Source organism: Diadema antillarum, unplaced genomic scaffold (assembly GCF_040938485.1).
Source record: "Diadema antillarum isolate AM-2024a unplaced genomic scaffold, OU_Dant_1.0 seq00000911_RagTag, whole genome shotgun sequence".
NCBI lineage: Eukaryota > Metazoa > Echinodermata > Echinoidea > Diadematoida > Diadematidae > Diadema > Diadema antillarum.
The window spans coordinates 71,645-88,190 of NW_027271767.1; the positions used below are offsets into that span (position 1 = coordinate 71,645).

The 16,546-nt window shown below is 38.1% G+C and overlaps 1 protein-coding gene across 1 annotated transcript in view; it reads right to left on the reverse strand.

Moving 5' to 3' along the window:
• Positions 1–102: 102 nt before the first annotated feature.
• Positions 103–16,546, reverse strand: part of LOC139741240 (fidgetin-like protein 1) — a 33,236-nt gene continuing 16,792 nt past the window's right edge. The window contains exons 8-21 of the mRNA XM_071651838.1: positions 14,003–14,063; positions 13,266–13,556; positions 12,928–13,219; positions 11,975–12,071; positions 11,405–11,502; positions 10,127–10,195; positions 8,324–8,453; positions 7,689–7,789; positions 4,399–4,478; positions 3,910–3,980; positions 2,823–2,984; positions 1,737–1,956; positions 1,062–1,162; positions 103–228 (exon numbers count right to left, since the gene is read on the reverse strand). Of these exons, the coding sequence (XP_071507939.1) occupies positions 103–228; positions 1,062–1,162; positions 1,737–1,956; positions 2,823–2,984; positions 3,910–3,980; positions 4,399–4,478; positions 7,689–7,789; positions 8,324–8,453; positions 10,127–10,195; positions 11,405–11,502; positions 11,975–12,071; positions 12,928–13,219; positions 13,266–13,556; positions 14,003–14,063 (1,899 nt within the window). The remainder of the gene's footprint in view (positions 229–1,061; positions 1,163–1,736; positions 1,957–2,822; positions 2,985–3,909; positions 3,981–4,398; positions 4,479–7,688; positions 7,790–8,323; positions 8,454–10,126; positions 10,196–11,404; positions 11,503–11,974; positions 12,072–12,927; positions 13,220–13,265; positions 13,557–14,002; positions 14,064–16,546) is intronic.

A 16,546-nucleotide genomic window follows, 5' to 3' on the forward strand; every position in this document is an offset into this window, starting at 1 on the left:
AACAACGGGAGAAAACAAGCAAACAAACACACAAACAAAAACAGCATAAGCAAGGCCTCTGAGTGTATTGACATTGAGTGCCTGGCCGGCACATGGCCCAGCTTATTTGGCACTGCCACAGCCAAACTTGCTGTTCCACTGCAGGTAGACATCCAGGTCTGACTGGGCTACACTGGGGCGAACATTCTGTAGGGCATCCAGCAGGTCCTGGTGCAAGATGGGTCTCACCTACAAAAATTACAAGACAGAAAATTGGAAAATATGGAATTTCATATTCTACCAAGAGGAATATTACAAACACTAAAAGTGCCATATCTATTCATGTAGCCATCATGGTATGTTACAGTTATCTGCTTCCATGAAATAGAACCACAATCCTTCCATAGAAGTACCTATCTTATCTGGTCATCCTCTCAAAATTTTTCCTGACTATTTTCACTATTCAGGGATTCTCTAAAATATCAGAGTGTAAATGGAAATTAGCTGGATGTTTCATGACATGTGGGGGACAGGTTATCATGTTTTTGAACTCTCATAATTGATATTAATTTCCAACCCAATCAAGACGGTTTGAAAATTTCACTTTTGGCTCTTCGTCATGAAAGCACTTCTGAAAAGCTATATCATATGCTCCAAAAAGAAATTTTCTCACTCCTCAGCAAAGGGAATGCCAGTCAATAGACTTTTATTATTACTGTCCATCAGTGAAACTGTTGGAGAGTCATGCAGCTTACACCACTTTGGCATGCATGTTACTCTATGGGGTGGCCAAAAAGATTCTGGCTACTTCCACATAGAACCCTGAGATCATTTCGATGCTGAAGTTTACATGTTTTCAACGATCACTGGTGACATATATGAGGCTGATACAAATATGTTCATACTTTTTTTAATCCTAGTCTTAGTCTAAAACTCAGTCTTGAGATCTCCACACAGGAGAGGCAAAAGACAGCTAGATATTGTCCTCAAGTGCATAAACTGAAAAGCATGGTACAGTTGACTTCATACACAGAGTAAAGTCAGACAGACAGAATGGTAGAGGCTTCATCCAAAACATTTACCTGGTCAGCAGTGATATGCTGAATGTCCATTCCCTGGATGGACCTTATGGGACCAAGGGCAGCCTCCCGACACAAGTTGGCCATGTCTGCCCCCGAATAACCTACGGAAAGGATGTGAAACAACAATATAGAGACTAACCCTGATATGCTAACTGATGCAACATTACAAACTATTGAATTCTTTGGCAGGACTGTGATCTTTGTCACGCATGGTGACGTTCAGACAAAGAAGCATGATTTTCTGCTCATTTTTCAGTTTTATCACCTGACACACATACATCCGGAAAACTATCAATGACTATAAAAATGTCAGTATATCATCTGTCATGGTGTCACACAGCCTCCTAAATTACCAGACTTGATCATGTGAATGTGATTTAACTTGCCGAGTTTTTTCGTTCATTTTATTTGTGAAAAATGACCCCAATATTACATACCTTCATGCCCCTATTCCAGGTACATTGATGACAGCCTATTTCTACCCATCTCAGACAGTAACACTGTGAACTTCTTTTATGATAATTCAGACAAAAAATTATGGCTAAAAATCAACAAGTTTACTAAAGACATGGAAGATAGTGCATTTGCTGAGGTAAGCAAGGACTAATGCATTGATGGCTGAGCCCAGAAAGCCCTCACATCTCAAAATTGGTCTGTCAGTTCTTCGTTCCTCACCATCAGTTCGTCGACACACATCCTCAAGCTCATCCTCGCTGAGCGAGTGGCTCTGCTGGGACAGGAGGCTGCAGACGATCTGGCGACGGGCCGGGGAATCTGGGAGGGGGATGTAGAGCCGCTTCACCAGGCGCCTGCGGGCCGCCTCGTCTATCTCCTGTGGACGGTTTGTAGCACCAACGATGAGGAGGCGCTCATCGGAACTGGTTGTCGCTCCATCCTGTAGAAGAAACAAAATACCGTCAAACCCTTAAGGATGTTTGTTATATATCACTGAGGACACTTATTCTCGATAACTTGTGATACTTTTACTGGTTGTCTGATTTAAAGAAGTCCATTATTCTTTGACATATTTTCTTTACACCACTCAGAAATATAATATTATATTTTTTCTCATGTATCTGCAGTCCTATTGCTTTCTATCCTGTTCTTTGACTGGCATTTTAGTCTGAGATAGTCAACATTTTTCTCAATAATGTGTTCAAATATGAGAAAAATTCCTTATTAATAAAGGGGGAATATTCACTTTATAGAACATATTTAATGAATGTACACCTGGACAGATGGTGACAAAGCACTTCAGAATATTCTATATTGATATACATATATATATACACACATATGTTAATCATGCTTTCAAGCAATCTTGAGAAATATGGTCTTTACAGATTATACCAAAGTCTAAATATGCCCACAATAGTCAAACTTTACTCATAATGCAACACTTCACTGATAAATAAACTTGATCTGATGATCATGAAAGCAGAGTTGTGAATTTTCTCACAGAAACAAGAATATAATGGCACACTTTCTTTTTTATCCCTTACCTTATGAGAGATTTAAGGGCAAATTTGACTCCAGCTGTCCAGATTTAGTAGGAATGCTTTAAAACACTTAACGTCTATATCAAACATGAACTGTGGCTGATTTGGGGGAAATTCACAAATGAGAGTAGTGTCATGGACATGCAAATATTCCTTTTACTGCATCTATCATGCTTTGAGTGGGATAAAATTGTGCACAAAACCAGTTTAAACCTAATGTTGCACATTAGCAAGAGGGAAAAGAGTGGAACAATTGTCATACCAACTGTACAAGGAATTCCGTTTTGATCCTCCTCGAAGATTCGTGCTCATCGTTGGAACGCTGAGAGAGCAGGGAGTCAATCTCGTCAATGAAGATGACTGCTGGCTGGTAGCACCTGGCGACAGCAAACAACGCCCTCACCATCTTCTCTCCCTCTCCAACCTACGGTGGAAGAAGAAAATGCACAGACTTCATGGCTGCTTGAGCAGGAAGAAGGAAAACACTCGAACCGATTCAATGTTAACACGGGGAAATATCAAGAGATTGAAATATTCCAAATATCTACCAAAAAAAAGGAAGATTAAAACTGAGAGGACTGAATGACAGGCAGCTCACAGAATAATGGAAAGAATGCTATAAAATAACTGACACAATTATCAAACGTCTCTGACCAGCGTAGATTCCTTTTCCTATGCTGATTCCTTGTCAACAATATTTCTCATTTTCACACAATAAGAAAAATGTCTCATTGTATGGACTACATTCATGAGAAACTACGGTACTCTACGTCGGATGTTAAGCAAAACAAGAACTACAAATCAGAATTAATATGGAATACTGGACACTTACTTTAGAATTTGTACAAGACTGCTTTCTCCACCAGTAACTCCCATTCCCCCCCCCCCCCCAACACACACACACACAAACAAACATTCGAACTCTCCCTACAACTTAGTAAAAATGACTATGGCAACTCTGCACATTTCTGTCTGTTCTTTTCTGTGTATTCAATGCCAGACAAAGATGATAGAACGGGTTAGAATTCATTAAATACGTGAATTCCGAGGAGAGAAATATATGAAGATTGTTAATTTGAGAGAGAAATAGGAACCTTTTCTGAAAATATGCAGCAAACTGAATCAGCTATAGATTTAGAATGTATAGGCTTGTCACAATTTAGCAACTGAAACAATAATTTGAACACCATAAGGCTCACATGAGAGACTTTTTTAATACTTTAAGATTATGAAACAAAAATGATAAACAGTTAAAAAAAAAAAGGATATAAACATACTACTCCAAACCCTAGAAATATGGTTTCTGGTGTTTGCTGGGCTAAACTCTGGGAGACAAGATGTCTACTCACCCATTTGGATGTGAGAGAGGATGCACTGATGCTGAAAAAGGTGGCCCCAGACTGGCAAGCGATACATTTTCCTGCATTTACATACCAAAATACAAGAATTTGTTATGCTAGTCACGATACCTTATCATTGCAAAAACTTAATGAACATTGACAAGATCAAGAGAATTCAATTATGTCTAGTGAACGATCTGTATTATGACATTAAAGTTAGGGGATAATAATTCCCTTATTGTGTGTATGTAAGAAAAATGTGACAGAAAGAAAAAGAAACTCATAAATGAATTTGCACAATATGGAAGTGATACTGAAATACCACATGCATGAACAACTTATGTACCAGGGGTATTATGTTTAATATTAGAACAAGAAACTTCAGAAACAAACAGAATACAAAACTGTATGGGTCTTTGTATTTACAAAGATTGTTTTAACATAAAATATCTATAGAAAAGCTTAAAAGAATAATAAAAAAAAATAGCCCTGACTTACCAATAAGTGTCTTGCCTGTACCAGGAGGACCAAACAGGAGCAGGCCTTTGGGAGGACCTCGTAGACCAGTGAAGATGTCCCTGTTGAACGACAAGAAGTAAACCATCATTAGTATACAACATGGTCTATATCACAATCAATATGCATGCTTTGTGCTCCAGAGTCACAACATGGCAATATGATTCATTACACCCCCAAATCGACTATGGTCCCAGCAACTTAAAATGCTGTTTAGTGTTCAGCAACACATTTTATATGACAATAAATGCCTAAGATGGCCTGTACAATGTGCTACATGTCAGTAAATGGTATCACGATTCTCTATGATGAGATCCCAAAATGGTAACAGTTCAAACACAAAGAGAAAGTCACAGTGTAAATTATTGTAATAATGGCATATTGACAATGGATTGTGTACACCCTAATACAACTTGGCAGAAAGAGACATTCTTGAGCGTATATATCACTTATCTAGCCATCTCCTTTGATCAGATGTCCGCTGATCCTGACATGGCAGGCTAACTGAGGTTGGACTGACTATACAAATGCTTCAGAATGCCCATTACAAACCATGTTTCTTCTATAATTACAAAGATCTGAGCAGTCACAACAATAACTAGAGATTGTAATTTGTCATTACTGACAAATCAAGGTGATCCGATTTTTAAAAAATCAATTATTCGAGTCCTGATCGCAATAGGCATGACCATACAGGTTTCATCTGTGTTTAGAGACATTGGCCGTGTGATGTTTGGATTCTCATTTAGAAAAGGGAGTCATATCTGCCATCTTTGGTACCAAATTCTGTATACACTAGATAATGAAGATACAGCAACAAATACATTTGACCTTTGATGGCATCTGAGGAAAAAGCGGTTATTTTGTGAAATGATTCTTGCGACATCGTCTAAACGTGTGCAAAATATGGGAAAGATAGGACAGGTATTCGCCAAGATACAAGATGAAACATTTATGACCTTTGACCCTAATTTACATACCCAAGATGTTGTCCCATCAAGTAGTTGTTATTTTATGACATAATGTACGTGACATGAACTAAACATGTGCTAAGTATGGGGGTGATAGGGGCTGTTTTTCTTGATTGATTGCAAAGAAAGTTGCAGAAAGAAAGAAATATCTCAATACATCAAAGATAAGCTTTAATTTCAACCAAGTTTTTCGATGTGATTTCGACGTTGTATGAAAAAACGAAGGGCACTTGATGATAGCGCAAAGTCTCAGCTACAACATATTAAAATCTGGGAGAAATTCACCGAAGGGTAAGTGAGCTAGTGCTCGATAAAGACAGTCATGTCAATTTTCACATCTAGAAAAATTCCCTCCCATAGAGATAACACGTCATAACGAAGATAAAGAAAGAAGTACATATGACCTTTGACCCTACTTTGCACAGACAAGATGGCATCTGAGCAAAAAGTGGTTATTTTTTTAAATGATCCTTGTAACATGGTCTTTGCGTGTGCAAAATATGGGAAAGACAGGACATGTATTCACCAAGATACAGGATGAAACATTTATGACCTTTGACCCTAATTTACATACAAGATGGCGTCTGATCAAGTAGTTGTTATTATGTGACATAATGTATGTGACATGAACTAAACATGTGCAAAATATGGTGGTGATAGGGTATGTTTTTCTTGAGTTATTGCAAAGAAAGTTGCAGAAAGAAAGAAATATTTCAATACATCGAAGATAAGCTTTAATTTCAACCAAGTTTTTTGACGTGATGCTGACATCGTATGAAAAAACGGAGGGTACACTTACGATAGCCCAATGTCTCAGCTAGCAACATATTAAAATCTGGGAAAAATTCACCGAAGCATAAGTGAGCTAATGCTCGATAAATATAGTCATGTCAATTTTCATTTCCAGAAAAACTGCACTCCCATAGAGATAAGACGTAAACTGGTCAAATTTGACAAGATTACTTTCAATCCATTTTTACGAGGTGATACCGTCATCCAATCAAAATTTTGTAAATTTACGTTTGAAAGAACATTAAATAAGCTACAACATACTGAAATCTGGGGGAAAATCGGCAAAGGATTAGTGAGATACGCTCGAGTGAACTTGAAATTTGATGACGTCATTTTGAAAATTTACTTTTTTTACTTTCTTAAGAAATTTGATATCTTTTAATCATTTTTTCAGTATCGCCAACCCATGAAATGACATGTACAACTCATCAGCTTTCAAAACATGTAAAGAAAATGGGGGGTCACCTTCCATCCTGACGAGTAAAATCGGATTTAAAATTGGCGGTTTTTTGGCATAGTTGCACTGTATATCGCCATTGACGCGCGCGTGGAATTTCAACTTTGACGGGCTCGTATGACGTCATTTTGAGTCGGATTGACTTGAAACTCGGTAGAAATATTCCATGACATTTTAGACATCCGATCAAAGTGAAAAAACGGGAAATTTCTATTGCATATGAGCTGTGCGTGCGTATATGCGCACGCACATACGCATCCGTCCGATTTTTTCAATTTTTCAAAAAATGCTCCAAATGGTCTGCAACGTGTGCAAAAAAAATTTTGAGCTCGATTGGAGCATACAAATATTTCAACGCGTGCGTACGCGCACGTTTTAAGGTTATAGATGAATTTTGAGAACATGAGTAGAATCAGCTTGACTTGAATTATATGTGACGTAAATTTCGTTGAAAAATTCCATTCCATTAATGAGATATGAATGAAAATGTGTTTTCATATAATGACGTCATAGTGACGTCACGGTCAACTGATCACAATGATTTTACTAGATCTGTCGTCTTTGGGACACGATACATATATGGTATAAGTTTGGCAATGATAGGCAATGCACTTTCTGAGCTAACCTCTGCACAACTTTTGCGGAGAAATAAAGAAGAAGAAGAAGAAAAACAAAGAATCAGTACAGATACAGAAGGTGATCCGAGAGGATCCTCGGATCACCTAATACATGTATAGTCTGTCCCATTAGACTTCAAATTTTACTACGCTGTGTTTTGTTTCACTGTATCCAAGCAAAACTGAACCCTTTTTATTTAACATAATATTATCTTGTAGGACAGCAAGAAAAATAAATCTTAATACTTGGATCAATTTTGTGTTTTTCTCAAATTTTCTTTCCAAAGTGTTACATTTGTTAAGTAAGAACATGTATATGTATATCATTTCACAGAACATTTTTTCAGCATACTCCAGGATATTAAATATGTGAAACTGCCAAACACACACATACCTTGTACAAACAATCCCCTCCCTTTCTCTCTGTTTACTTACGGTCGCAGCATTGGCCAAACAACAATCTCTTTGATTGTGTTTTTAGCAAATTCCAGTCCTGCAATGTCATCCCAGTTGATTGGTGGACCATGGTCCATAATCTGCATCAAGTAGGATTCACAATGACCAATAACTTAACTTCATCTGATCTCTTGCTACACAACCCAAACCAATTTGTTGCTTTTGCACATGGCAATGATGCCTGCTCAAAAACATGTTTCTTTGCATATGAAACCAAATATAGCCATGCTCATAGACCAAGAAAGCACTGCAAACAATCCAAAATGAAAATGGCCATCCTATACACAAGAGTTGACGGTACATACACACAGTGTACAACTACTATAGGATAGTTTTAAGTAAGAGCATTTTAAACTGCAATTTCATAAAAATATAAAGGATGGACATGAACTACCTCATCTCATAGTTACTGTATATTTAATTCTAAAGGGAGTAAATGATATTCGTAATGTTACCTCTATTACTGCTACAGCTAATAACAACAAAGACTATAGGGCAGGCAATAACAGTGACGATAAGAGGATTTATAACGTGCTATATCTGTCTATATAGAAGGCTACCACTGCTATGCACCATGGAACATTTTCATGAATGGCGTATAGCAAAACACTCACCTCACTCATGATTAATTCCACCATCTTTGGATCAATGTTCATAAGTCGCTCATCGACAGGCTCCTGCTCCTTGTTGTTACTTGAAAGTCCCTGGCCACTGCCGCCATTACGTCCTGGAGGCTTGTAGCCACTAAAAACAGAAGCAAACAAAGCTCTCATCACCTATGGCGTACTAGAATAAGTCTCATTAGTGGGGAGGGGGATGGGATACATTACATTTATAAGCATTTGCCCAGTTTGACGAGCAAGCTATACTGTGTACACCATATATTTTGCAAGTATGCTATCTTGTGAATTGGGACTTGTATGACAATTTCACAATTAAGAACCACAATGGCAGAATGAGAAATAAGTATTACCCTGTTGCAGGAGAAAGCTTAAAACTGATTTTCCACCTGGGATTACAATATACATTTTACATGTGACAATAATTTTGCAAGATGTTAATGTCACATATGTATCAGTTAATTCATAAAATTCCCAGATATTCAAGGACAAGTTCACCTTTAATTAATAAACATATGGATTGAGGGGATGCAGTAACATTAGTAGAATACATTAGTGAAAGTTTGAGGAAAATCAGACAATCTGTTCAAAAGTCATGAATTTTTGAAGTTTCAGTGCCACATCATCACTGGATGAGAAAACTACTACTGGCTTGTAATGTCACGTGCGCAGAATGTACTAGTATAAAGAAAATTAAACATATTTTCACTTTTCAGGCATTTTTTTTTTTGTTTTTTTTGAGCACTTGACTTGCCTCTTTTGGAAGGTAGGAGGAATGATATTACCTTTAACATATGACCATAAAGAGTCAAGGGAATGTGCTTTTTTTTTTTCAAAGAAATTGGATTTTGTGGAATTCTCTTTATACTTTACTTAAATTATTCTATGCATGTGACATCATAAACTGTAGTAGTCTTCTCATTAGGCAATGACTGTGCAGAAACGTTAAAAATTCACAACTTTTGAGCAAATTGTCCAATTTTCCTCAATCTTTTATTGATGCCTTTTACGGATATTGCTGCAATTGTTAATCCACATGTATATGAAGGTGAACTTGTCCTTCTAAACACAATGAAATATATCATATGTAATATTGTGTGTTGAGAGGAAAAGTCTCGGATAACAAACAAGAAAGGTTAACAAAAGAAAAGAAATTACATATGAAACAATATGGTGCAAGGGTGTCTATAATCAGGATACATGCATGAGCAGGCTACATAGTAGAAAATGCACAAACCAACAACCATTCAGTCAAGTTTCTGCATAGGTGTTCTCAATTTTGAACACAATACACAGAAAATTTGAGCTTTCTTTGTAAAAGAAAACTTATAGTTGTATCACTAAAATTTACTTGCTCACTAACTTCTTGCCAGTCATTTGCAGTACTTTTTTTGTCTGCTTTCTGTAAAACCAGAAATGTTCAAATGCATTTTGATTTTGCAAGAGCCAACATCTGCAAAATTAAAATGCACATGAAAGTTCTCGTCTACACTTTATGCATTTGATGCCAGTGGCAATTCGCGAAATCTTCATGCCGTGAATACGGCTGTTGGCTCCAACTCACGAAAATTTCATGCCGCGAAAATATCTTGCTTTACAGTAGTAATCTATACCAAGTTAATTTGAACACCTAAACATCCATGGGCTGTTTGTTGGGATATGTATTTGATGATCTTTCTTAACAGCACACTGTGGGTATGTTACTTAAATATCAATGCAGGAAGAATGTGCTAAGTTCTTCCTAATATCTTCCTAGATATATTAAAAAGTGATATGATAATGCAGGAGACTACATACCTCATGCGATTATTATCCCCCTCCTCTTTATTCATGACAGGTGGCACAAATTTGCTGTTTGGACCACGACTGCAAAAAGCAAAAAAAAAAAGAGACAGAATAAAAAGTTAGACTTACATCAATATGCAAATAGCAAACAAGTTAGAAAATGTTATGGAAAGTTAAAGGCAAAGTTATGGCAAGGTACATGATACCTGACTACTCTGGGGCTAGGACCCTATGACTTTCCTGAGTAGTATTGCAAAATAATCAGGATCAGTAGTCCTCTAATAACATTCAAAGGAACCAACCATTGGTTCCTATCAAGCAAATAAGCACTTGGAACACTCCATGATAAAATCATTTATCAATTGAGAGCTTCAATAAAGCCCTTGGTTAGGTCATTCTTTTCATAAAGGCTAAGGAAAAGGTAGAGCAATGAAACAAACAAACAAAAATAACCAAATCTAAGAACACATAACATTTCTGTTTAAGAATTCATGGTTGGTAGATCCATAAATGTTTGCCCTTTCAAGCATAATAATTGCAATGGAATCTAGCAATACAATTTATGCATGGATTTATACTTTTAGCTGTGAACAGCAAGATTCAGCACTACTGAACATGAGATAAAGTGAATAACAAATTCAATGTTTTATTTCACATGTTGTTCCTTTGTGACACTAAATAAATGCCTACATGAAGTAATACAGTCAAACATGTCTATAGCAGCCTATCCAAGGGAGACAAAACAGAGACCTTTATAGACAGGTGGACGCTATAGACAGTGTCTCTAACATGCCTTTTCACTTGGAGGGAATTGCTTTTTAGTGACCGTTTACGGAAGGTGGCTGCTATAGACAGGTGGCAGCTATAAAGACAGGTTTGACTGTACCTTGCAAATGACACAACTTCTAAGCTCTGTCCTCTGATAAAACATCAGGTGTCTCCAAAACAGAGAGCAATTTGCAGTGGATAAAGCATAAAAGCTGTGCCCACTGTCATTCACCCTGAAACTATTGTACACTAAGGCTTCCTTTCATTCCTACATTTCAAATAAATCCAGGCGATACGTGAAAGAGTAACAATGTTTAAGTAAGTTTGGGAGAACTTTGGATAGAATTACCTGTGCGTCATTGTCAGTCAATGCAAAGCCCTTATTACTGCAACTTGCAAGGGCATGGTCACATGATCAATGACATAACTCACAATAAGAATTCTTCATATTTTTGTTTTTGTGATCACATAAATTGCATTTGCTGGTGTTCATAAAAGAAAGAGAAAGCAAGACAAACACACCGTGTTACACCAAGAACCTTCCTGTTACTTCCATAGCCAGAAGAGAGTCCATTGGCACCTCCACCTCGATTGCCGAACTTCTTCTGATTGTTGATATGCTGGTTATAGGAAAGTAGAGATACCATTCGTATGCAGAGAGATGAATCTCGTACAATATTACAACACATAATTTTGAACATGTACGGTGCAAGTCATCATATTCTACATTTTGTGAAGCATATCGCAACACATATGACTATAGAACAACCATAAGTGCACAGAATATATCTCACTGCAACAAGTAAAAAGACTACTACAGAGATATATTGCAAAACTGTCCTCTGTTACTGCTGGGTGTAAGAATGAATGGATGGATGGATGGATGGATGAATACATGAATGAATGAATAAATGAATAAATGAATGGATGAATGAGTAAATGACTGAATGAGTGAATGAGTGGATGAATGAATGAGTGAATGAATAAAGAAATGAATGAAAGATTGAATGAATGAATGAATGAATGAATGAATGAATGAATGAATGAATGAATGAATGGATGAATGAATGAATGAACGAAAGTTGGACTGACCAGTTGATCACGAGCACTGCGGAATGCGCCACCACCTGCATCCCCTGCTTCTTCGTCTTCCTGGCCTCGTGACCTTGGGCCCCTGAAAAAGGCCCTACTGGGTCCAGCAGCATCACCCATGAACTGCTGGTGGGGACTAGGGCGAGCATTGTAGCTGTTCTGTGCATCTTCAACTGGAACCAAAGCATCAAAGCACAGAGGTATGCTAACATCTAGTTAGGAAGACATCTCAGAATGTATGGTCATATAGCATCACTTTCTGGCAACCCTTGAAACATCATAGTCAAGAGCTTGGCAATGTTATGATTACCTTCTGCCATATTACCAGGTGCAAATTCTTCTTCACTTCCCCCAACAAAATGAAAAATCAAGCTGACAAGAAAATACATGGACAGGGTAATATGCTCACAAATAACTATTTTTGACATTACAATGAGATACTTGTAAATAGTTACTCAGAATACTGCCGTGACTGGCATTCAAGCATTCAGAAAACATAATCTTTAGACAGTTGAGATAGTGCATGCAGTGCAAACAAGGAAAGTTGTAAAAATAATCTCAGGACTTGATTTTGATTGTGAGACAGCCTACAAGTAGTTGCCCAAACACACAATGGAAATTCCCAGCAAACGGCAATGCACACAGCTACTCTTGTGGTGTTATTGTTAGCACTGTGCAGGATTTTGTCAAAAAATTTCCTTAAGAGTGCAAGTTTCTTGAGAGATTTTATACCTATCAAGATTAGATCTGATACATGAATGAGGCGAATTTTCCTTCCTTGCACATTGATCAAGGCTATGGTTATGTTTTCAATATATTTCAATGTGCCATGCTCCCACCATGTGTCAAAGATACTCAATGTATAGGATTACGCAACCTTACCAGAACACCAACAAAACTAAACAGAACAGAACAAAAACAACAACATTCAATATCCCCCCCCCCCCCGAAACAAATTTACAGTAATTGCAAAACTAGTACCAGAAGCTCCAAACTTTCTCTTCAACGATGGGGGTCCACCAGAAGCACTGTTACTCGTCCCAAGAATGCCCAGGTTGCAGAGCTGCGATGTGGGATCGTAGCCCATAGACCCTGCTGCCGATGTGCTTCTACTGACTCCGACAGAGTTGAAAGGTCGGGTATTGGGGGCAGCAGATGGAACAGGCACACGGGGATCTGCAGATACTGTTGGGAAGTTTGGAGTCTGCGGGGTTCTTTGCTGGGAAAAAGTTTGTCTGGGCCCAACTAAGGGGGCATTTCCAAAAGTGTTGACTGAATGATTTGAACTAACATGTCCTCCGACTGCCCGTGTCAAATGACTGGGATGGTTGTTTGACGATGGTTGTGGTAGTGACCTTAAAGTGCTGGAATAATTTCCAGAGTCTGTCTTGGCAGGAAGATGGTGAGGTGTTTGTGATGGTATCCTCAAAGTTGCCGCATTGCTTGTAGAGTCCAACCTGGCAGAAGGTTGGTGAGCTGTTTGCCGGAGGTTGGAAGAGAGTTGTGGTGGAGGTTGTCGAGTTGCATTCTGCAAACTTTTGGCTGCCTCCGAGAGAGACTTCTGTTGGCTTCTGGCTGCTTCCTGATCATGAAAGAAATCCGCAGAGAGGAACAAATAAACAGCAAGAAGCACTAGATAGGTCACTAACATCATAACACTGTGCATGAAACCTGGATTCCAATTAGCAGCAACTAAACATTACGGTGGACATATCCTAACAATTTCAGCAGAATTTGTTAACTAATGCCCCTTTCAGTAACTCATAAATTTTTGGCCAGCTCCTGGTCTGAGCTAAATTAGCCTGCACCAAGCAGTAGAAATTGCATTCAGTAACTATAGCAGAGCCACCCTACTTTTATGATGGCCCATTCATAAACACGGTCACATACAAATGTAAGGGATTACTGCCATGGTAACTGAACGTGTCATAAACAGAGTGGAAGTGCATTTTCATGCGATATTTGATGTGCGTGCCGCGCTCTTATGAGCTGAGCAGCGTAAGCCGTGAAAGGAATTTTGACCCGCACCTGGTGCAAGCTGCAGCAGCGCTAAAATAACCTGTTCCTGGCCCACTCCTGGCGTGGGCCACTTTGGCCTGACCCATTCATAAACTCAAAATGTTTCGACTTAGCCCACTCCTGGTCCGAGCCAAGAGGGTTACTGAAAGGGGTAAACTTTTACTTGCAATGCACTGCAATGCACTGCAAACAGACAAATAAATACTGTATACGCTATAATTTTCGCGTACATAAATTTTCGCGAATTGCCGCTGTCACACATTTTCGCGAGTGGTTAAATTCGCGATTGGGGGACCAGAGAAAATATGAAGTGGCAAAGAAAGTGTGAATTTTCAACTTACTAGCAAATAAGAATGATACTAGTTATACACTGCATGAAAAAAACTTACCAAACTCTGCGAACTAGTAAGTTAGAATTCAACATTTTTGAAGTGGTTAAGTCCATCGCGCTAGATTTCTGACGAGTGGTCCCCTTCTGCGAAAATGGATCGGCTCTCTACAGTATTCGTAAGTAGACGTGGCGTGCTACATGTACGTAAACAAGCTCAGCCAGTATGGTCTGTTCGGTAAGTCATGACATGGTATAGTCTAAGTACTGAAATGTTCGTATCATCAAGGTAAGGGATTCATTTTGGAAGGTAATATTTTCGCGTGTTGTTAATTTCGCGAATAGCTCCCAACTCGCGAAATTCGCGAAAATAAAACCCCCGCGAAATATATAGCGTATACAGTAAGACGCTGGCAAAACCAGACCCTCCTTGGTGGAGGAAATGAGCCTTATCTCCTACTATGATTTGGTATTAAAGTGTCTAGAATACAACATGATGTGCCTATTCTCACAATTGACCTATCACAGCAAATAAGACTAAACCTGCCTACTAAAATTGCCTACAATCATTCATGTTTGTGACAATTCTACTTGTTTCACATGCAGGTATTCCTTTGTTTTAGTTCAAAAAGAATAAAATTTGCATTTTCAGCTTTGTTTGCAGTTTGACCTACATAACTTCATTAAACCCCTTAACAAACATTGCTCTATCTATGTGCATTTCTCTATCACTCCTGTACCACTAGGCTGGGCAAAACAGGGCTCACATCACTATCAAAGCTACTCAATTCTGGACTTTTACCAACCTACTTGCAAAAACTTCAGTTACTAAAACATAAAAAACACATGCACTATCTGTCAGTAAGTATTCTACATATATATATCAAAAAAATCTTACTATATGGTAGGATGTATCTCTCTTGCGCAAGAAGCAAAATCAATTCTGTACTCTTTCTAATCCACTGGCAAAAACTATCTGCCAGTATGTATCCTACATATCATAAGTCTTACTATGTGGTAGGAAACATCTCTTTCTCTCTCTGTTGCAAAAAAAAACAAACATTTGAAGGTTGAAGTTGTCTGGATGTGACATTTCATTGACCACTGCTTGAATGCTTGCTTGAATGGTAAGTTTTGGCCAATTACCTTAACCCTCTGACTTTTGACTCACAAAACCAAAATATAGTCAGATCATCTTAGAATAATCTTTCAAGTTTCTTTCATCAAGATATTTTGTAATATCTAAAATATGAAATTTGAATTTTCTTAATGTGGCTGCTATCAGAAGGAAGGAAGCAACAAATGCTTGAAAACAAGTGACTATGAGACAGATACTGTCAGTCCCTTCTGAAGGACTTGAGCAATGACAACAAAGTGTCTTATTTTAAAGGGATGGTATACTTCTGGTTGTTATGGGGCTTCAACTTTCCAACTTTTCTGTGAGATAATGAGAAACCTCTTGTGAAATATGAAAGAGCATGTAATTCGCAGAGGAATTCAAAGTTCATTTGATGAAAATTGGTTTTGAAATGGCCGAGATATCCGAAACAAAGTGATCCTAATAAAAGGTGGGACCCACCTTTTATTATGATCACTTTGTGTTACTTATTTTTGGACATCACAGCCATTTCGAAACTGATTTTCATCAAAGAAACTTTCAATTCCTTAGAATTGTATGCTCTTTTAACATTTCAGAGTGGTTTCTTAGTATCTCGCAAAAATCTTAAAAACTTAAAAGCTGAATCCTCACCTTAACCAATACTATACCATCCCTTTATTGGGGGCACAACTACTGCAGCTATAGAACTTGAACCAGGGACCTTGTGATTGACAGTCAGTGGCCTTAACCACTGAGCCACAGTAGCTCCTCGATTCAATAAGTATCATTACAGACAGACAAACAAAGGATTGTTGCGCCATCTTGAGGCATAATAAGAGCATTTGATAGAAACACTACTGCTGTAATACATGTATGAGTGCCATCAAGGAAGGCGTCTTTATTTCATCTTATGGGCCTCCAGAGCAAAAGATTGAGACTTTTAAGAGGACAGACGACGGCATACATATAAGAGTATAGTGACCTCCTGCAAGTGAGGACAAGAGTGATGGTTTTCCATTTGCTCCTATCTATCTATCTGCAATTTATCTTCTTCATAAAAGCAAAATCCCTAGTCGACAGTGATGTGAATCATGCAAGAAGTGGATATTGTTTGCATCATCATGCT